This window comes from Oryctolagus cuniculus, chromosome 5 (assembly GCF_051225735.1).
Source record: "Oryctolagus cuniculus isolate XC-2025 breed Fujian yellow rabbit chromosome 5, ASM5122573v1, whole genome shotgun sequence".
NCBI classification, from domain to species: Eukaryota; Metazoa; Chordata; class Mammalia; order Lagomorpha; family Leporidae; genus Oryctolagus; species Oryctolagus cuniculus.
In genome coordinates, this window is record NC_142871.1 from 107,693,634 (window position 1) to 107,717,463 (window position 23,830).

The 23,830-nt window shown below is 38.5% G+C and overlaps 1 protein-coding gene across 1 annotated transcript in view; it reads left to right on the forward strand.

Moving 5' to 3' along the window:
• Window positions 1–23,830, forward strand: part of EYS (EGF-like photoreceptor maintenance factor) — a 1,804,868-nt gene that overhangs the window by 624,983 nt on the left and 1,156,055 nt on the right. The window contains 2 exon segments of the mRNA XM_089333540.1: window positions 14,583–14,754; window positions 16,018–16,096. Coding sequence (XP_089189666.1) covers window positions 14,583–14,754; window positions 16,018–16,096 — 251 coding nt within the window.

The following is a 23,830-nucleotide window of genomic DNA, read 5'->3' on the forward strand; positions in this document are numbered from 1 at the left end:
AGTCTGGAGATAAAGAAGACTTCACTTAATTATAGCCTGATATTGAGGAGTTGCCCCTATTCTTTTCATAAAGGAGGTGTAGGAAACTGAGAAAAGATAAGATCTAAATGAACATCTTTATCATCTTCATTTTATCTTCATATATTTTTTGATGTTTATCCTCTGTTCAAAGCTCTAGGACTACTTTAATGAACTTTAATAGCCTCTATCTAATCCTAGGATATTTATAGACACAAAAATTAAGCATCAGTGAAAGTTCCTTGAGCTTTGGTAATAGTCATGGGTTATATAATGTTTTCATAAAATCTTTTCAAACAATGATAATATTAGCAAATTCATTGTTAATTAAAATGCTTAATGCATACTTGTTTAATACAATGCTTAATATATCCTGCACTGACATAGTCATTCTTTTTAATAACGCTATTTTTCCTATAACCACAATTTATTTACTTAAAATATTTCTGTTTATGACCAAAAACTTAAAACTGTTCCTAAGGAAAAACTTCAGCTCATGACAAATTTTCTTAGATAAGACCTTCCAGGATTTGCACTGAGGTGACTCGCTGCAGAATGATCTCAATAATAACATCTGTGGGGGAGAAAGAGAAGCAGGGCTTGGAAAATGATGTTGAGCTAAGATGTAGTCATAACAGCAGCCTTAGTCAATCTCTCATGGGACCCATAAGTAGGGATGGCCCATTAGTTTATCCAAATTGAGTCATTTTTATATACTCCACAACAACCAGTGAAGAGAGTCTAAATTTAGGCAAAGCAGTCCCCTTTTGGCAAGGAAAATTCATTTCTAGGGAAAAAATATCTGTGAGTTCCTCCAATGTTTAAGGGACATGTATGCTTCTGTTCTGAATGGGTTTCTGGGATTTTAATCATTTTATCTTCTACAGTCAACCCAGTGTGTGCTATTTGGATATATCCAATTTAAGAAAAATATAGCTTACCTGGATGCTGATCCCCTAAATTCAAATTTGTTTCCTAGTTATGTGCTTGGGCAAAGAATCTTTTCCATGAAAGAAGTACATTTTCTATCACTGAAGCTGCTCTTGGTACTACAGCTGATACCCATCTTCCTCCTCTATTGTGCAATGTATAGTACATTCATCTTTAATTAGCGGATGTGCTAGTATTGTAGTTTACCAAGTGAGGTAACCTGTGAATTTATGCCTGAAAGATCTGGTATCCTATGACGTCTATGTTTGTTCATTTCCTAGCAAATTATAATACCTTATTGCCAGTATTCATCCCTGCCCCTATTTTGTAATAACATCTACTTCCTCCTGATCATCAGCATCAGTTACCCCTGTAGCTTAGTTCATTGGGACTGTTAACTTCATATCATAGACTGGGTGCTTTAAAATAATGTACATTTATTTCTTTTTTTTAAATTTTTTTAACTTTTATTTAATGAATATAAATTTCCAAAGTACAGAATATGGATTACAATGGCTTCCCCCCCATAACGTCCCTCCCACCCACAACCCTCCCCTTTCCTGCTCCTTCTCCCCTTCCATTCACATCAAGATTCATTTTCGTTTCTCTTTATACACAGAAGATCAGTTTAGCATACATTAAGTAAAGATTTCAACAGTTTGCTCCCACGCAGAAACAAAAAGTGAAAAATACTGTTTGAGTACTAGTTATAGCATTAAATCTCAATGTACAGCACACTAAGGACAAGGATCCTACATGAGGAGTAAGTGCACAGTGACTCCTGTTGTTGACTTAACAAATTGGCACTCTTGTTTATGGCATCAGTAATCACCCTAGGCTCTTGTCATGAGCTGCCAAGGCTATGGAAGCTCCCTGAGTTCACTGACTCTGATCATTTTTAGACAAGGCCATGGTCAAAGTGGAAGTTCTCTCCTCCCTTCAGAGAAAGGTACCTCCTTCTTTGATGACCCATTCTTTCCACTGGGATCTCACTCGTGGAGAGCTTTCATTTAGGTTTTTTTTTTTTTTTCCCCAGAGTGTCTTGGCTTTCCATGCCTGAAATACTCTCATGGGCATTTCAGCCGGATCCGCATGCCTCAAGGGCTAATTATGAGGCCAGAGTGCCGTTAGGACATCTGCCATTCTATGGGTCTGCTGTGTATCTCACTTCCCATGTTGGCTCATTCTCTCCCTTTATGATTCTATCAGCTAGTATTTGCAGACACTATTCTTGTTTATGTGATCCCTTTGGTTCTTAGTCCTATCATTATGATCAGTTTTGAACAGAAATTAATCACTGGGACTAGTGAGATGGCATTGGTACATGCCACCTTGATGGGATTGAATTAGAATCCCCAGGTATGTTTCTAACTCCACCGTTTGAATCAAGTCAGCTTGAGCATGTCCCGAATTGCACATCTCTTCCCTCTCTTATTCCCACTCTTATATTTAACAGTGATCACTTTTCAGTTAAGTTTCAACACTTAAGAAGAATTGTGTATTGATTACAGTATTCAACCAAAAGTATTAAGTAGAACAAACAAAAAAAATACTAAGAGGGATAACATATTAAGCTGCTCATCAACAGTCAGGGTGAAGGCTGATCAAGTCACCGTTTCTCATAGTGTTCATTTCACTTTAACAGGTTTCCTTTTTGGTGCTCAGTTAGTTGTCACCTATCAAGGAGAACAAGTGGTATTTGTCCCTTTGGGATTGGCTTATTTCACTCAGCATAATGTTTTCCAAATTCCTAACAGGGATCACTTTTCAGTTAAAATTTAAACACCTAAGAACAATTGTGTGTTAATTACAGAGTTCAACCAATGGTACTAGAACAAAAACAAAATACTAAAATGGATAAAGTATTACATTGTACATCAACCGTCAGGACAAGAGCTGATCAAGTCACTGTTTCTCACAGTGTCCATTTCACTTCAACAAGTTTCCGCTTTGGTGCTCAGTTAGTTGTCGCCAATCAGGGAGAACATATGATATTTGTCCCTTTGGGACTGGCTTAATTCACTCAGCATGATGTTTTCCAAAAAATGTGGAGCCTAGAAAAGTTAAGATTATGGCAGCAGTATATTTGGTGTCTGGGAAGGACCACTTTCTGGTTCATCACTGGCACCTTCTGTCTGTTGCTTCACATGGTAGAAGGACAAGTGGTGTATGGCTCCATTGGGACAATTTTATAAGGGGACTAAGTTAATTCATGAGGTCTCTGCTCTTATGGTCTGATCATCCTGACAAAATTTCCACCTCTTAGTAGCATCACTTTTCAGGTTGGGCTTTCAACTTGTGAATTTTGGGGTGTGTGTATGTGTGTGTGTGTGTGTATATCTTCAGTCCATAGATCCTATAAAGAACTTCATTCCTTGCCTGATTATTACACAAGGAGTCCACAGAGCTATACATTTCAAAGAGGGGCTCTATGGTATTCTCCAGTGTAGGAACACCTCCTCGGGCAACAAGAACCTCTAGATCCACAGAGCCTGTGTTTTAGGAGTTAAAAATACAAATTATTTAACTGTTCACAAAGAATGATGAGATGGGGCCACTGATAATTTTATCACATCTTTCCTAATTTCATGTTTTATGACTGTTGGGGATGGATCATAACATAATCATCATTGATTGAGAATGTATATTGGGTCCTACCTATTAGTGTCCCATATTTGCATGTTATCATATGCAACCTGGCATCACAATTGCACCTAGAATCTTGTGGCAGGCATTATATATCATGAAACCAGTGGATGCTATGGCATTCTGATCATTTAAGTACATTGGTCCGATGAGATGTTATTAGAAATATTATACTGTGTATCAAAACTACATAAGACCTTTATTAGTGTGATGCTGGCCAAACTCCTGTTGAAAAAGAGGCAAAAAAGTCATATCCATACTCGGAATATGGATGAAACCTAATAATCTATCATTGTTCTTCAGTAAAATGTCTTCCGCTGACCATCAAGAGGCTGATATCTTTGGTCACTATCCCTGCAACATTGGCTATTTGGTGAAAACAGTAGCTGATCTGTATTGGAAAAAAGGAATCCATACATTTGGCCTAGGTACAGCCTCCATATATGCCATTCTTGCTACTACTTTAGGGCTGTTGTGGTAGCTACTAACAGAGTATGACTTAATTCTTTCTATGTGGTTATTTAATGTCTTTTCTTTGGTATAAAGGAATGAATACAAGTGTCCTAAATACATACTTCTTTTATTTTTTAAGATATATTATTTTTATTTATTTAAAAGACAGAGTTACAGAGACTGATAAAGACAGAGAGAGAGAGGTCTTCCATCCGCTGTTTCACTCCCCAGATGGCCACAACAGCTGGAGCTGCGCTGATCAAAGCCAGGAGTCAGGAGCTTCTTCCAGGTCTCCCATATGGGTACAGGGACCATCTTCTATTGCATCTTCTACTGCTCTACCAGGCCATAGCAGAGAGCTGGATCTTAAGAGAAGCAGATGGGACTAGAACCGGTGCCTATATGGGATGCTAGTGCTTCAGGCCAGGGCATTAACCTGCTGCTCCACAGCGCCAGCCCCAATACATAATTCTTATGCACTCCTATTTGAGCTAAGATATAGTCATAGCAGTTACTTCAGCAAATTATTAAATATACATGTTTTAGTACCATTTATTCCTGATTCACAGTGTGTCATATTTTTCATCTAGTTCATCAGTCCCTCCATGTTTCTTCTTATCTTGGACATTCTTTTTTTAAAATACTTTTATTTAATAAATACAAATTTCGAAAGTACAACATTTGGATTATAGTGGCTTTTTCCTCCATAACTTCCCTCCCACCTTCAACCATCCCATCTCCCACCCCATTCTTCATCAAGATTCATTTTCAATTATCTTTATATACAGAAGTTCAACTTAGTAGATACTAAGTAAAGATTTCAACAGACTGCACCCACATAGACACATAAAGTATAGAATACTGTTTGAGTACTAGTTTTACAGTTAATTTGCATAGTACAACACATTAAGGACTGAGATCCTATATGAGGAGTAAGTGCACAGTAATTCCCGTTGTTGATTTAACAACTGACACTCTTATTTATGACATCTGTAATCACCCTAGGTTCTTGTCATGAGCTGCCAAAGCTATGTAAACCTCTTGAGTTCACACACTTTGGCCTTATTTAGACAAGGCCATAATCAAAGTGGAAGTTCTCTCCTCCCTTCAGAGGAAGATATCTCCTTCTTTGATGGCCCATTCTGTCCACTGGGAAATGGTACATGCCACATTGATGGGACTGAGTTGGAATCCCCCGGCACGTTTCTAGCTCTACCATTATGGGTAAGCCCAAGTAAGCATGTGCCAAACTGTACATCTCCTCCCTCTCTTAGTCGCACTCTTATATTTAACAGGGGTCACTTTTCAGTTCAATATAAACACCAAAGAAAAACTGTGTGTTAATTAAAGAGTTCAACCAATGGTATTAAGTAGAACAAAAAAGTACTGAAAGGAATAAAATAGAAAGTTATTCCTCAACAGTCAGGACAAGGGCTGATCAAGTCACCGTTTCTCATGGTGTCTGTTTCACTTCAACAAGTTTCCTTTTAGGTGCTCAGTTAGTTGTCACCAATCAGAGCGAACATATGATATTTGTCCCTTTGGGACTGGCTAATTTCACTCAGCATGATATTTTCTAGATTCCTCATTTTGTTGCAAATGACTGGATTTTATTTTTTTTCTACTGCTGGATAGTATTCTATAGAGTACATATCCCATGATTTCTTTTCTTTTTTTTTTTTTTTTATTTTTTTTTTTTTTTTATTTTTTGACAGACAGAGTGGACAGTGAGAGAGAGAGACAGAGAGAAAGGTCTTCCTTTGCCGTTGGTTCACCCTCCAATGGCCACCGCGGCCGGCGTGCTGCGGCCGGCACACCGCGCTGATCCGATGGCAGGAGCCAGGAGCCAGGTGCTTTTCCTAGTCTCCCATGGGGTGCAGGGCCCAAGCACCTGGGCCATCCTCCACTGCACTCCCTGGCCACAGCAGAGAGCTGGCCTGGAAGAGGGGCAACCGGGACAGAATCCGGCACCCCAACCGGGACTAGAACCTGGTGTGCCAGCGCCGCTAGGCGGAGGATTAGCCTAGTGAGCCGCGGCGCTGGCCATCCCATGATTTCTTTATCCAGTCTTCTGTTGATGGGCATTTAGGTTGATTCCATGCCTTAGCTATTGTGAATGGAGCTGCAATTAACATTGAGGTGCAGACAGCTCTTTTATTTGCCAATTTAATTTCCTTTGGGAAAATTCCAAGGAGTGGTATGGCTGGGTCATGTGGTAGGGCTATATTCAGGTTTCTGAGGAATCTCCATACTGACTTCCATAGTGGCTTTACCAGTTTGCATTCCCACCAACAGTGGGTTAGTGTCCCTTTGTCCCAAATCCTCTCCAAAATCTGTTAGTTGATTTCTGTATGTAAGCCATTCTAACCAGGGTGAGGTGACACCCCATTGTGGTTTTGATTTGCATTTCCCTGATTGTTAGTGATCCTGAACATTTTTACATGTGCCTGTTGGCCATTTGGATTTCCACTTTTGAAAAATGTCTATTGAGGTCCTTGGCCCATCTCTTAAGTGGGTTGTTTGTTTTGGTGTTGTGGAGATTCTTGATCTCTTTGTAGATTCTAGTTATTAATCCTTTATTAGTTGCATAACTTGCAAATATTTTCCCATTATGTCTGTTCTTTCTTCACTTTCTTGAATGTTTTTTTTGCAATACAGAAACTTCTCAACTTGATGTAATCTCATTGTTAATTCTGGCTTTGACTGCCTGTGCTTCCTGAGTCTTTTCCAAGAAATCTTTACTTGTGCCTATATCTTGCAGGGTTTCTCTGATGTTCTCCAATAATGTGATGGTGAGGGTTTAGATCTGTAGTCCACGTTGAGTGGATTTTTTGTGTAAAATGTGAGGTAAGGGTCTTGCTTCTTGATTCTCCATGTGGAAATCCAGTTTTCTCAGCCCCATTTGTTGAATAGACTGTCCTTGCTCCAGGAATTAGTTTTAGATCCTTGATGAAATATAAGTTGGCTGTAGATGTTTTGGTTGATTTCTGATGTTTCTATTCTGTTCCATTGGTCTATCCATCTGTTTCTGTACCAGTACCATGCTGTTTTGATTATAACTGCCCTGTAGTATGTCTTGAAATCTGGTATTGTGATGCCTCCAGCTTTCTTTTAGTTGTACAAGATTGGTTTAGCTATTCAAGGTCTCCTGTGTCTCCATATGAATTTCAGTATCATTTTTTCTAGATCTGAGAGAATGTCTTTGGTATTTTGATTGGTATTGCATTGAATCTATAAATTGCTTTTGGGAGAATGGACATTTTGATGATATTAATTCTTCCAACCCATGAGCATGGAAGATTTTTCCATTTTTTGGTATCCTCTTCTATTTCTTTCTTTAAGGTTTTGTAATTCTCATTGTAGAGATCTGTAACATCCTTGGTTAAGTTTATACTAGCAGAAAAAATTCCTGGGTTTGGAGAAAGAAAGAGACATCCAAGTACAGGAAGCATACAGAATTCCCAATAAACATGACCAGAAGAGGTTATCTTGGACATTCTTATTTCAACCAAAGAATGACCAGATCCTCTGACTGCAGATCTTGTCGCTGGAAGGATTCACCTTTCCGTTTTCCACCCTTTGCAACCTGAGTGAGTTTCTAGCAAAAGAGAATTCTGCTTTGACTTCTTTCCTGTATACCAAGTCAAAGCAATACAGAATTAATCTCAGAATTTCTCCTTGACCTGTAGATAGCCAATAAGAAAAATCTTGTCCCCATGTAACCATAGTATGCACTTACAGATTCTGAGGTAAAAGAAGTGCTTAGGTATTGGAAGGGCTGCTTGTTATCCAAGCTGATTCTACCAGACTGATTCCTGATGTACCATCGACAATAGACTGATGCTGGTCCTACTGTGGATTGAATCCGTCCACAAGGATTTTTGATGATCCATGGTCAGGTTTTTCATCTGTACCAGAAACCAGAATTATGCCAGGGACTGTTTATAAATTTTAGAATTAATCTCTATTCCATATGGTATGGCCTTTTTCCAGAGCCCCATAGTCTATGAATCTGCTCTTGGCAACTAGCACATGAACTGTATAGCAACTTTTCCACTGCAGACATCTCTAATTCCATGGCAGCCCTGGCTATGTGTGGCCCAAAGAGCAAAACAACCTGTACAGCTAGCTGCCTGGCATTGCTACAGAGTTCCATTAATTTAGTGAAATTCTTATCTGTTATCTCTTCTTATATATATTTTGCCATGTTTTTTCTCTCTTTCCTTTAGGGATTCCAATTATAGGTTAGGAACTCTGGTGCTCTAGTATTTCATGTCTGTTCCATGTTCTTTCTGTTTTCTTGCTTTTTTTATACCTAGTTGTTTCTATTTAAATAAGGTGTATTAACTTATTTCCAAGTTCACATTTTTTTCTCTTCTGTTTACTAAGAAGCTTATTAAATTAATCATTCATCTGTAAGTATTATCTTCACAGTATTTCTAATTGAATACTTTTTTTATATTTTCCACCTTTTTCTTAATATTCTTCCGTGATTATTTTGTCCATCTACATTCTCCAATATTGTTTTTATCTCTCATTTATAATTTAAATAATCAGTTGAATTTCCTTTTTAATCATTTTAACCTTGGTGCCATCTTTAGTTTTCATTACATGGATCACTTTTTATTTTTGTCTTTATTTAAATGTGTCTCAAAATTGTTGATTGGCCTACCTTAAACTACAAGATTACACATTTGCTGAGATATCTTAAAGGATGCCTTTGGCCGGCGCCGTGGCTCAATAGGCTAATCCTCCACCTTGCGGCGCCGGCACACCGGGTTCTAGTCCCGGTCGGGGCGCCGGATTCTGTCCTGGTTGCCCCTCTTCCAGGCCAGCTCTCTGCTGTGGCCAGGGAGTGCAGTGGAGGATGGCCCAGGTGCTTGGGACCTGCACCCCATGGGAGACCAGGAAAAGCACCTGGCTCCTGGCTCCTGCCATCAGATCAGTGCGGTGCGCCGGCTGCAGCAGCGGCCATTGGAGGGTGAACCAACGGCAAAGGAAGACCTTTCTCTCTCTGTCTCTCTCTCTCACTGTCCACTCTGCCTGTCAAAAATAAAAAAAAATAAAAAAAAATAAAAAAAGGATGCCTTTGCTTTACTCCCTAAATAGAAATATTTTATGTGATGATTGATATATAGTTTTTATCTAATTTTTGCTAGTAATAAAATATCTTAGTATAAAATTTTCATTTTGATTTGATGGGTCTGTTTTATTTGTAATTCAAAATAGAGAAAGATAACAATTTCAATTTTCAAAGTCACTGCTTCTTAAATCCATGCTATATTATTATTTTATATCTATTGTAATTAGATAATTCACATGTATGATTGCATTATCTTAATCATATTCTGTATTATTACAGATTGTATATATTCATTAAGATAAATAGATTATTTCAATCATTGGCTGCATTAAAATTGTATTTGGCATTTTGCATGAGGCAAAAATAAAAATTATGAACCCTGGGTTAAAATAACTGATAATTGTTTTATTTACTTAAAAAGCCCAGAGAGAAAGAATGAGAGACAGAAACTATATAGCTAGTCAGGCCTGTTCTTCAGATATGGCTTCAGCATTCTATATTTGTAAATCTCCATAAGTGATACTATTATTCAATCGGATTTTAAAATAGAGGATTAAAGTGGTCAATGTCATCATAGTAGGGTAAGGAAGGTGAGATGGATCTAGATGATTCTGTTTTAAGCTACAGAGACTACATTTAATTCGGGATGCAGTAAAGAGTCCTATTTTGTTAGGATATCACTTAAGAAAAGAAAAGCATTAGTAGTGAGGATAGTGACTTTGAAAAACTTCCAAAATGTATGGTTGACCAGTGGACAGTTGAGCAAAGATGACATGGAGATAAATTAAGAAAGGGAAGACAGGTTGGAGAAAAGATAGATACTAGGATGATTAATAATATGATTATAATAATGTGATTAGCAGATAGATATATCTACTATTTATATATGTGTATTATCCATTATACAATTGTTGATGGATATAAATTTTTATTGACCATATATTTGAGTTTAGAATCTTTAATGGCTTATCTTTGGAAAAATATGTAATTCAAATACAAAAATATCCAATAGAGAGGTAGATATTAAGGAAGACAAAGAAATTTTTTCTAAAAGCAGGCATATAAAAAGACCAATAATTCTAAGGGTAACAATGCATTCTGTACAAAAAAAAAAAAGGAATTATCTGCGCTTTTAATGAAATAAAGGGGTCTTATTCTATAACTACAAACTGAAAATTGTTTTGTACATAAACTGTAGTTCCAAAGCAGCAAGATTTGTGGAAAAAAGAATAGGCTATATATAATAAAAGTAAAAACATAAAATCTTTGCCATAGTATTACCCTTGTCAAAGGAGTCCACAATATTAATCATTAGATTACTTACATATTATATACAGTGCTGTGATAAAGGTAGCAGGTGGTACAAACCAGATCAAAAGGAACTAAGCAAAGAATCTACAAGTATCACTAACACATAATTGTATGTGGGATACATTAACAAGCAGTAAAGAAATATCTTGTATATCAGCAAAGTAGGCAAAGGACTGAGACTGAGACTTGAACATAACTCTGAAAAAGTCCAATAAATTCTAAACTATGTGTTTTAGTTGCTTGGATTGACGGATACAATGTTAAAACCTTTGGATTTTAATCCTGTGAAGAAGATAGATGATCATGTTGCATAGTAATTTAGTGTGAATATCGCCTTCCATAATATGTATGTGCATCTTTCTGTACATCTCTCATTTATGTTGAAACGTATTTTTAAAAAGATTTATTTATTTGAAAGGTAGATTGATGGGGGTGGTGAGCAAGTGAGAGAGAGAGAGAGAGAGAGAGAGAACTCTCATCTGCTGGTTCATTCCCCAGATGCCCACAATATAAAGGGTTGGGTCAGGCTATGAGCATCTGCGTCTCCCATGTGGGTGGCAGGGGCCCATGTTCTTGGGCTGTCTTCTGCTTTCCAGGCACATTTGTAGGGTCCATGATTTTAGACAAAGTAGCTAGGACTCAAACCAGTGCTCTTTTTTGATGCCAGCATTGCAGTTGGTGACTTAATCTGCTGCATCGTATCACCAACCCTACAGCATAGATATTTTGATCTATAGTGCACATATGAGGAACTCTAAGTTTGGATGGGTCGGTAATTACATATGGAGCATAATTTTGAACTGAAATCTAACATTCCCCACAGCTTTATTCCTTTATTGGATATCATGGGAATTTCCCTGCTTGGAGGTGAGCGAGAGTAGAGCTGCTGTTGAATGTTTCCTCTGGGCTGCACAGGCACCATGAAATTTTCAGGCATGCACATCAGCAAAGTCACCATTATCTCAGATGCTGATTCTCACTGATAAAAGGACCAACATTTTTTCCAGATTTGTAAGAACAGCTTTGTTTTTAGTTGGAAAGAAGCATGGAAGTGTACAGAAAAATAAAAACAGAAATTATGTGTAAAACAATATTAACACATACACAGTAGAAAATGATTTATTTTTAACAAATATTTAAATGGATATGGTGGTGATCTTGTAAAAGAGGAAGACAGAAAAAAACTGTGAATAGATTTTATAGAATACTAGGAGGCTATTACGTGCTATGGATACAAAAGAAAACATAAAATAGAGTAATGGAAGCTTGTGTGTGAGAAAGTGGGTGCAATGTCAAGTAGTCTGTCTGAATAAGCCTCATTGAGATAGTGACATTTGAATAAAACCTAAAGAAAAAGAAGGTATGAATTGTGTATGTATCTGGTAAAAAAAAAGTTCTTGCAAGAGAAACAAAAGTACAAGGGCCCTGTAGGATGAACAAGGTGAAAGCTGTGGAAGACAGAAGAGGATGTAGGTAGAATGATAACTGAGTAGCCAATGGTGAGAGGTGAAGTGAAATATGATGTGTGTGGCGCAGATGAACTTTGACATCAAACTGAGAAAATATCCTCTCCAGCGCTACTTACAAAGTGAAGTTATAACCATGATTTTCATTAATGGAAGAAAGCTAAGGGGAGAAATATTTCCTAAAATGATATTGATATTTTCTACAGCTAAATTGAGATATATATAACTTCAGTGGAAAGAACTTTTTGACAATACAGTATCATGCCTCTTGTCAAGTCTCCTTAACTCTGAACAGTGCTATGTACATCTTGGCCCATTGTTATAACATTTTAACCCCTCACTCTGCCCTCTCCTGTGTTATATTTTCCATTTCTCCTTAATTAATATTTTCAACACAATTTGGCCAACATTAAATACATAGTTGTGCAAATAGATTCTTTTGGCCATTTGGATTTGATCGGTGGTACCTTTGCTAACACCTGAATCCTCAGTAAGTATAGTGCACATGTGATATTTTCCTAGGAAAATGATAGTGATCTACTGTGGGGAGCAACTCGGACTGGAAGTAAGACTTATTCTATGCATCTGCTCTCCCACAATATGGCGCTGGGAGAGGAGTAAACAGCTTCTACACAGCTGCCTCCAGTTCAACCAATAAACTGTAGGACCTGCTCCTGATTGGAGGAGAGCAGCATACTCGGCATGTGGGTAGCAGAGTTGGGATTGGTGGAAGAGGACTATAAAGGAGGAGAGAGACAACATGCACCAGGAACATCTATGAGGAACACCTGAGCAGCCCCCGAGAGAGCCGGCCAGCGGTGTGCCGCTCCCCCGCGGAAGTGGGGAAAGTGGCAGGGGGAACCGCCCTTCCACGGAGGTGGAAGGGTCGGTAGCCAACCCGGGAAGAACCAGCAGCAAACCCGGGGAAGGCCAAGCAGACGAAAGAACAACGCAGGGTCCTGTTTCGTTCCTCCATGAAGAGGGGGAGCGACATAATGGTGCCGTGACTCAGATAGGAAACCTAGGCAGGGTTTAGTGTCGTTCCTCCATGAAGACGGGGAGCGACAATCTACTATTAAACATGTGACAAACTCTGTGCTGGCTATTTTCATTACTTGGTTTTAATTTATTGCCCCAGTAAGGCTCATTTACAAATAAGAGACTTGATTGATTAATGTGCCTATATTAGTATTATTGGAATAAATATCTACCATTTCCTCGGAGGAAATATCCTTCCCCATTTTGCATGGTTGGACTTTTTCCACTACATTTCATTGTCCAAGCCAGATCACATTGTCATGCCCTACATAAATGGAATGAGAAATGTGATTTTCTCATTACAAATAATGATATCTAAGTCCCAGATTGAGCATGCTCCTTTAACTTGGATCTTGGAGTAAAAACAATGTGAAGTGGATCGGTAACTCACCCTCATGATTGAATATGAGTAAGAAAATAACCGATGTGTCATAAACCTCTGAGATTTAATGTACCCGGCACATGGAAAGGTCTCCATGTGTCACCTGCTTTGTTACTGTATCCTTTGTTATAATTTATTAAAGTATTTATCTTTTCCACTAGAAATGTCTTCTCTTGGCTATGAGTCAAGCTTTCCACTTGGTATCCTTAGTATTAGCACAGCAACATATGCACATATCACAGTAGTTGCAGAGTGGGTCATTTAAGGCAGTTATTAGAAGCACATGTCAGAGGGAACATTCTATGAATCCTGATCTGGTGATATGTGATCTGGAAGCATCACTTGCACTCTCTGAATCCTTGTTTAATCACAAGTGAGATGGGGTTAATGAGATCTGCCTGTAGTTCAGGTGAGCATTAACTGAGTTACTGTGCCTGCAGCAGAGGGCCTAGCACAACAGTAAGTCCTAGATCAATGAAATTTTCATTAGTAGATACTCAATACAAATGGACACATGGGCAAAAGATTAGACTGACCTGACCACTTCATATGATCCTCTACTTTTTTCCTAATATGTTATACGTGTGAACTCTGAAACACAATCTTGGCTTTCTATTTTGTTCTGCTTATGTTATTCTTCAGATATTTTCAGTTATGAATATTGTTCCTGACACAATAAATTACTAACAGGAAGAACTGTTTTTTTTTTTAATTTATTTTGCTTGATACCCCTAGTTGAACCCAGAGGTGCCACTTGGTAGGTGATTAATAAATATGCACAGCTTGATCTTTGAAAATGCCAGGTGTTTAGCCAAAGTATTATCACATTTTAACATCTCAGACAACACATTAATTGATTAATCAGGACAAAATTTAGAAAATTTCAATTTCTTTTTTAGTTCCCATAGCTAAGAAATGTTTGACTCTCAAGGACCAATACATCAGTATTCACAGTCACCGTGGATACAATTCATTACTTCACTTATATTAACCAAAACACTTCCTCACACTACACACAAATCTTCTAGGTAGATTAAGTTTATGCTTTGTTTTACTCATTCACATTAAATTAGTAGCCTGAGAATCCATAGATCTAAAGATATTTAACCTTGAAAATGTTTTCTTTTGCCACAGTGTGTCAAACTATCATTACAGATAGAGTGTCGTGATTTCTCTGTGATGATTACCATAATGAAAAAACTTTTGGGTTTTGCATTTAATGGTCCCATGTTTTGTCATTTCTGCTCTCACATAGGCAGTGATTGTGAAGTAAATATAGATGAATGCCTGTCAGAGCCCTGTCTTCATGATGGAGATTGTATTGATGGCGTTAATCATTATACCTGTGACTGCAAGAGTGGGTTTTTTGGAACACACTGTGAGACAAATGCAAATGATTGCTTCTCAAATCCTTGTCAACATGGAAGGTAGCTGTTTTTATTTTTTCTATTAACTCTATGGAAGTATACTTAACTCACGATATTTAAGACTTAATGTCAAGGGAAAGTTGATAAAGATAATTTTAATTATATTCTTTCATAAAATGAACTAAGTACAGTTAAGATGACAGATGTTGACTGTTTTAGCTATTGCAATGTAGTGATACATTATCTCTGCCCTTCTTTTATTTCTGTTCATTAGTATAAAGCAATTTTCAGTAAATGTGGATTAATTACACTTTAATATACTTAAAGATAACCGCTCATGGTAATAGAAATAGCAGGCTGGATTATGAGACATTCTATTATTTGCTCTGCAAAGAGATAGCACCACATACTCAGTATTTGAAATGTTACTAAGTAGGCTGATTCTTATGTCTCTGTGTGCATGTAAGATTTTTTATTTTATTTTTTTATTTTATTTTATCTTTTTTTGACAGGCAGAGTGGACAGTGAGAGGGAAAGAGACAGAAAGAAAGGTCTTCCTTTGCCGTTGGTTCACCCTCCAATGGCTGCCCCGGCCGGTGCACTGCGGCCAGCGTACCGCGCTGATCCGATGGCAGGAGCCAGGTGCTTCTCCTGGTCTCCCATGGGGTGCAGGGCCCAAGCACTTGGGCCATCCTCCACTGCACTCCCTGGCCACAGCAGAGAGCTGGCCTGGAAGAGGGGCAACCGGGACAGAATCCGACGCCTTGACCGGGACTAGAACCCCGTGTGCCAGCACCGCAAGGCGGAGGATTAGCCTATTGAGCTGTGGCGCCGGCCAATGTAAGATATTTTATAACTATAGAACAGGATAATAACTCATGGACAGAATATTAGTTTATACAAAAGTAAGTAGGGTGGCAAAAGAGAATGTATCATACATACACCATGCATCCAGCTGCATTATTTTTCTTCTCTAGTCCTTCTACTGACTTTGTGAACAGAAAAGGGAGGATTAAGGATTCAGTTTGGCCAGAGCTGACTTCAGTTTCCTACATAAGCCCTAGATACACTTTTTATCTTTCAGAACTCTTCCTTCTTTCCATTGCCAAGGGGAAGACGGCAAAATGAAAATTGATCAATTTCTTCAGTCCAGTCACCTTCAAGGATAAGATACCAAGAATAGACTCTGTGTTCTATTGCTCATGGGAGTGTGAGGTTTTTATCACCTGAACTAGAAAAGAATATTTTAAAGTGGCAAAAGTTTCTTTGAAGCTATGCTTTAATGTCTACTTGCTTAAAACTTTAATTCTAATTCTCTTTCAGGTGCATAGATCTCATCAATGCATATCAATGTTTATGCGATGCGGAATGGACTAGCACAAGATGTGAGGTCAAGATTACTGTAAGTTTTATAATTTTATTAAATTTACATGACGAAAGATATTTAAAAGTCAAGCCAATTTTTGTGGGTTTCAGAGCCATTTCTTCAACTGATATTTATGATAAAACTATTCTCTCACTTTTCTTCCATGGAATTCCTCAGCTGCCTAAAACAAAAGAACAAAGCAATCTTTTCTCACTCTTCCCCTATTCATGTCTTTAAAATTTTATTTTTATTTATTTGAAAGCTGCAGTGAGAGTGGGTATGTGTATGTGAAAGAGAGAGAGACAGAAAAGAAGAGCTATCTTCAATCTGCTAGTTTATTCCTCAAATAGCTGCAGTGGCTGGACCAGCTTGAAACCAGGAGCCTGGAACTCCAGCCAGGTTTCCTATATGGGAGTCACGGATTGAAATGCTTGGATCATTATATGCTACTTTTCCCAGGGACACTAGAAGGAAGATCTATGGGAAGCAGGGTGGCCAGGACTTGAACTGATGATTCCATATGTGAAGCTGTATCACAGGCAGTGGCTTAACCTGCTGTACCACAATACCAGTCCCCCTTCATGTCTTGTTATTTAAACTTCTGCAATCCAGAACCTTCCTTGTACTAAACCCTGAAACTGGCCATTTTCAACAGGAGCTCAGGTGATTTATGCTTTATTTATTTATTTATTTATTTATTTTGACAGGCAGAGTGGATAGTGAGAGAGAGAGACAGAGAGAAAGGTCTTCCTTTGCCGTTGGTTCACCCTCCAATGGCCACCACGGCAGGTGCACTGCAGCTGGTGCACCTTGCTGATCCAAAGGCAGGAGCCAGGTTCTTCTCCTGGTCTCCCATGGGGTGCAGGGCCCTAGCACTTGGGTCATCCTCCACTGCCTTCCTGGGCCACAGCAGAGAACTGGCCTGGAAGAGGGGCAACTGGGAAAGAATCCGGCTCCCCGACCAGGACTAGAACCCGGTGTGCTGGCGCCGCAGGCAGAGGATTAGCCTATTGAGCCACGGCGCTGGCCGATTTATGCTTTAAATTCACCTTCTCCTCCCTGGTGTAAAGTCACAGAAATGTTTGTCGATCTGTAGAGATGAAGCATGATTAAATAGATCCAGAAATGCTGGGAGAAAATAAATGGATGGATGTGCCAAGAAATGGGCATTACCTGTAATACAGGATCTTTCTTCCAATCTTCAGGCATCTGTAATGGTTTGATTGACATACATGGTATTTTATGGGTGTCAACTTCCTTACCAATGAGGAAATGTTGATTGCCTGAAGACTATAACTGTTCTTGATGGTTACCAATATCACAAGCCTTTCTGGAATAATGGGCATGGTTCCCAAATCCATCTTGATTGACTGTAATAGTGACATGGTAAAGAAAGAAACTATAGGGTCTAAACACTGCTTTTGGCATTGTGAAACTATGGATATTTAATTTAAATCATTGGATACCCTCTTCCTCATCTGTGAAGGAAAAAATTCCTACATCTTTGGTTGTTCTGTGAAGCTGCACACAAGATATCAATACTCAATAAATAACCCTTTCAGCAGGGGTAATAGAGTATAGTAATACACCCAGAGAGAACTGAGTTTGAGTATTTACACTGCTACTTACTTGTTGTGTGTTCTTGAACAAATTAATTGTATTTTGAAGTTAAGTTTTAGCTATTAAATGAGCACAACAAAGTAACTAACTTGTACATTATTATAAAAATTAAATGAGATAATGCACATTAATCAAATAGCACATTTTTGAAACATTAATTTTAAAGCTTAATTATCTGTTTACACTAAGTTTTTGGTTATAGATATTAAAAACTACATTTAATTGGAAAGGGAATATAATTAATAAAAGCTCAAGAATGAATGAGACATTCTATTCCATGTTGCATATAATATTATATGTATTGCCTGTGCTACTCCCTAAAATTGTATTTCTAGACAGTATAAATATTATTTTCTTCTTTTTAGTTAGGTATCAGTGAGTAGTATGTTTGACATATATATATATATATATATGAATATTCTTTTACACTTCCAATATTGTGAGAACATTTGTTAAAAATCTATATGGGGCTCAGGAAAGATGGCGGAATAGGGAGGGAGCACACCGAAGGTCCGGGAAGGGAAGGTTCAAAGAGGGGTGAGAATTTGTAGTTTTGGGAAACGAGAAGCTCTTCCTGAAACTGGGGAGACAGGGTGGACCCACGAGAAGGATGCGGACGCCTAAGGTGCAGGACACCAGCAGGAGTGTGTACGCACCAGTGCTGGAAGCCAAGGTCAGACAGGGCGCTCACCCAGAACTGCGGCAACAGCCACTGCCACCACTCCCCCAAACCACCCTGAGACGAACACTGAGACACACATGACTGAGTGGGGGAGGAAATAGAAAATGGAACAGAGTGAGTGGTGCCTGCGGAAAGAGTGTGTGATTCAGGGGTACTAATAAGCAAATATCTCTTGGCGCCTCCTCGGAGCTGCAGCGGGTGGGAAGCAGCCATTTTGTCTGTTTACATTCGGGCTTAAAGGAGAACTGTCTTTGCCTTGACACTAACCTTTGGAGGTAGAGCCCAAAGGTGGAGCGGAGCAACAGGACACTTCTTGCGCAGGGGTGGGCATCGAGGGAGGGCAGCTCAAAGCCCTGACGCCCGTCTACTCAAGTTACAAGAAAAAAAAAATTGAATAGCACCTGCAGGAAAAGGGCAGGATCCAGAACTGAGGGATCAACAGGAGCTGCCCAACCCATAATCAGAGCTTCAGCAGGCAGAGAGCAACCATCCTGTCTGTTTACATTCGGGCTGTGTAGAGCAGCCTGCTTACACTGGATATTGGTACAGACTCACAGCAACCTATAGCAGAGGGAAATTAACCTGAAAAATCACCCAGATGGTATGCCAAAAAACAAAACAAAAACCCACAATAAGAATATAGAAGAACATATAAACTTGCCAATGGAGCAGGCTAAACCAACCATAACAGAGGCTGAAGAAGTTGAAACCATGCCAGAAAAAGAATTTAGAAAATTAATAATCAGAATACTTAGAAATAATGAGAAACAGTGTCAAGAGCTGAATGAAAAACAAGCCCAAGGGTTAGAGATCCTAAAGAGAAGCCAGAATGAAATACTAGAACTGAAAAACTCAATTAACCATATAAAAAACACTGTGGAATCCATTGGAAATCGAACAAATGAAATAGAAGACCAAATAACAGAATTCAAAGACAAACTTCCAGAAATAATACAGTCAGTTCAAATGCAGGAAGAAGAAATTAAAAAATTAAAAAATACAGTCGGAGACCTACAAGATTCAATCAAACGGTGTAATGTTTGGATAATAGGAGTCCCTGAGGGGGTGGAAAGAGAGAATGGATTGGAAGGTGTCTTCAATGAAATAATATCAGAAAACTTCAAACAAAGGCAGCTGGATAGCAACACACAAATACAACAGATAGCCAGGACTCCGAACAGAGTAGACCAGAAGAGAAATTCACCATGACACATTGTGGCAACACTCAGCTCAGTGACACACAAAGAACAAATCCTAAAATGTGCCAGAGAGAAATGACAAATCACATTCAGGGGTAAGTCAATCAGACTCACCCCAGACTTCTCATCGCAAACACTACAGGCAAGGAGACAATGGCATGATATATTTCAATTTTAAAAGACAAACAATGCCAACCTAGAATACTATACCCTGCAAAACTATCATTTATGAATGAAGGGGAAATAAAGATCTTCCACGACAAACAGAAACTGAAAGAATTTATCCACCCGTCCAACCCTACAACACTTGCTCAAAGACGTGCTGCACACAGAAATACAAAAACAAGAACTTCACTACAAAAAAAAAGCGAATGTAGAATAACCCACAAACAAAGTTCAAAATACATAAACAGCTCGTTTCAGGAAACATGAATGGGAAAAGACAGTACTTAACAGTAATCACACTGAATGTGAATGGTCTTAATTCCACTACAAAGAGACATAGACCAGCTGATTGGATCAAGAAAGAGAATCCATCTATATACTGCCTTCAGGAGACACACCTTATCAGCAAAGATGCATGCAGACTGAAAGTGAAAGGATGGAAAAAGATACTCCAAGCTAACAGAAATCAAAAAAGAGCTGGTGTGGCCATCCTAATAGCAGACAAAATAGACTTTAACATAAAAACTATTAAAAGAGACAGAGAAGGGCACTATATAATGATTAAAGGATCTATCCAACAGGAAGACATTACTATTATAAATGTATATGCACCTAATTACAGGGCGCCTGGCTACCTGAAAGAATTACTAAAGGATTTAAAGGGAGATATAGACTCAGATACAATAGTACAGGGGACTTCAACACTCCACTCTCACCAATGGACAGATCAACCAGACAGAAATTCAACAAGGAACCAACATAGCTAATTGACGCCATAGACCAAATAGACCTAATAGATATCTTCAGAACCTTCCACCCCACAGACACAGAGTTCACGTATTTATCCCCAGTTCAAGGAACATTCTCTAGGATTAACCACATGCTGGGCCATAAAGGGAGCCTCAATATTCAAAAAAATTGAAACTCTACCATGCAGCTTCTCAGACCATAGCACAGTGAAACTCGAAATCAACAACCTAAGAATCTCTACACCATATGCAAACACATAGAGAATGGACAACATGATCCTAAACGAACAGTGGGTCATTGAAGAAATTAAAAGAGAAATCAAAAGATTTCTAGAAACAAATTAAAATGATAACACAACCTATCAAAACCTGTGGGACACAGGAAAAGCAGTGCTAAGAGGAAAGTTTATAGCAATTGGTGCCTACATCAAGAAGCTGGAAAGGAACCAAACAAATGAACTCTCCATGCACCTCAAGGATTTAGAAAAACAGCAGCAAATCAAGCCCAAACCCAGCAGAAGGAAAGAAATACTAAAGTTTAGAGAAGAAATAAACAGAATTGAAACCAAAAAAAAAAAAAAATACAAAAGATCAACAAAACCAAGAGCTGGTTCTTTGAAAAAATAAACAAAATCAACACACCAGTGGCCCAACTAACCAAAAAAAGGAGAGAGAAGACCTAAATTTGTAAAATCAAAGATAATAATGGAAATGTAACAACAGACACAACAGAAATAAAAAGAATCATCAGAAACTACTACAAAGAGATGTATGCTAACAAATTGGGGAACCTGGAAGAAATGGATAGATTCCTGGACAAATACAAACTTCCTAAACTGAGCCATGAAGATATAGAAAATCTAAACAGACCCATAACCATGGAAGAAATTGAATCAGCAATAAACGCACTACCGAAAAAGAAGAGCCCAGGACCGGATGGCTTCACTGCCGAATTTTACCAGACATTTAGAGAACAACTAACCCCAGTCCTTCTCAAATTATTCAAAACGATTGAAAGAGAGGGAATCCTTCCAAATTCTTTCTACAAAGCCAATATCACCTTAATTCCTAAGCCCGGAAAAGACACAACACAGAAAGAAAACTACAGACCTATCTCCCTGATGAACATAGATGCAAAAATACTCAACAAAATTCTGGCAAACCGAATCCAACTACACATCAGAAAGATCATTCATCGGACCAAGTGGGATTTATCCCTGGTATGCAGGGATGGTTCAATATTCAAAAGTCAATCAATGTAATACATCACATTAATAAATTGAGAAACAAAAATCATATGGTTAGCTCAATAGATGCAGAGAAAGCATTTGACAAAATGCAACACCCTTTCATGATGAAAACCCTAAGCAAATTGGGGTTAGAAGGAACATTCCTCAACACAATTAAGGCAGTCTATGATAAACCAATGGCCAGCATCATATTGAATGGGGAAAAGTTGGAGGCATTTCCATTGAAAACTGGCACCAGACAGGGATGCCCACTCTCACCATTGCTATTCAATATAGTCCTAGAAGTGTTAGCCAGAGCCATCAGGCAAGAAAAAGAAATTAAAGGGATACAAATGGGAAAGGAGGAAGTTAAATTATCCCTATTTGCAGATGACATGATACTATATATAGGGGACCCGATAAACTCCTATAAGAGACTACTGGAACTCATAGAAGAGTTTGGTAAAGTAGCAGGATACAAAGTCAACGCTCAGAAATCAACAGCTTTTGTATACACAGACAATGCCAGGGCCAAAGAAGAACTACTAAGATCAATCCCATTCATGATAGCCACAAAAACAATAAAGTAACTTGGAATAAATTTAACCAAGGAGGTCAAAGACCTCTATGATGAACATCACAAAACACTAAAGAAAGCAATAGAAGACGACACAAAAAAACGGAAAAACCTGCCATGCTCATGGATTGGAAGAATCAATATCATCAAAATGTCCATTCTCCCAAAAGCAATTTACAAGTACAATGCAATACCAATCAAAATACCAAAGTCATTCTTCAAAGACCTAGAAAAAACGATGCTGAAATTCATGTGGAGAAACAGGAGACCCAGAATAGCTAAAGCAATCCTTTACAATAAAAACAAGGCTGGAGGCATCACAATTCCAGACTTCAAGGCATACTACAGGGCAGTTATAATCAAAACAGCCTGGTACTGGTACAAAAACAGATGGATAGACCAATGGAACAGAATAGAAACACCAGAGATCAATCCAAACATCTATAACCAACTCATATTCGACCAAGGACCTAAAACCAACCCCTGGAACAAGGACAGCCTCTTCAACAAATGGTGCTGGGAAAACTGGATGTCCACATGTCGCAGTATGAAGCAAGACCCCTCCTTACACCTTATACACTCAACATGGATCAAAGAACTAGAGATGCGCCACGACACCCTGAAACTAATTGAGAGCATAGGGGAAACCCTTCAAGATATCGGAATAGACGAAGAATTCCTGGAGAAGACCCCAGAGGCATGGGTAATCAAAGATAAAATAAACAAATGGGATTACCTCAAATTGAAGAGTTTCTTAACAGCAAAAGAAACAGTCAGGAAAGTGAAGAGGCAACCAACAGAATGGGAGACGTTATTCGCAAACCACACAACAGATAAAGGATTAACAACTAGAATCTACACAATGATCAAAAAACACCACAGAATCAAAACAAACAACCCAATAAAAAATGGGCCAAGGACCTTAACAGATATTTTTCAAAAGAGGAAATCCAAATGGCCAACAGGCACATGAAAAAAATGCTCAAGAACACTAACAATCAGGGAAATGCAAATCAAAACCACAATGGGGTGTCACCTCACTCCAGTTAGATTGGCTTACATACAGAAATCAACCAACAACAGATGCTGGCGAGGATGTGGAGCAAAAGGGACACTAATCCACTGTTGGTGGGAATGCAAACTGGTAAAGCCACTATGGAAGACAGTCTGGAGAATCCTCAGAAACCTGAATATAGCACTACCACAGGACCCAGCCATCCCACTCCTTGGAATATACCCAAATGGAATTAAAGGGGAGAAAAAAGCCATTTGCACCTCAATATTTGTTGCAGCTCAATTCACAATAGCTAAGACATGGAATCAACCTAAATGTCCATCAACGGATGACTGGATAAAGAAACTATGGGATATGTACTCTATGGAACACTATACAGCAGTAAAAAACAATGAAATCTGCGCATTTACAACAAAATGGAGGAAACTGGAAAACATCATGCTGAGTGAAAGAAGCCAGTCCAAAAGGGACAAATAGCACATGTTCTTCCTGATCTATGGCAACTAAACAAGCACCTAAAATGATACCAATTGA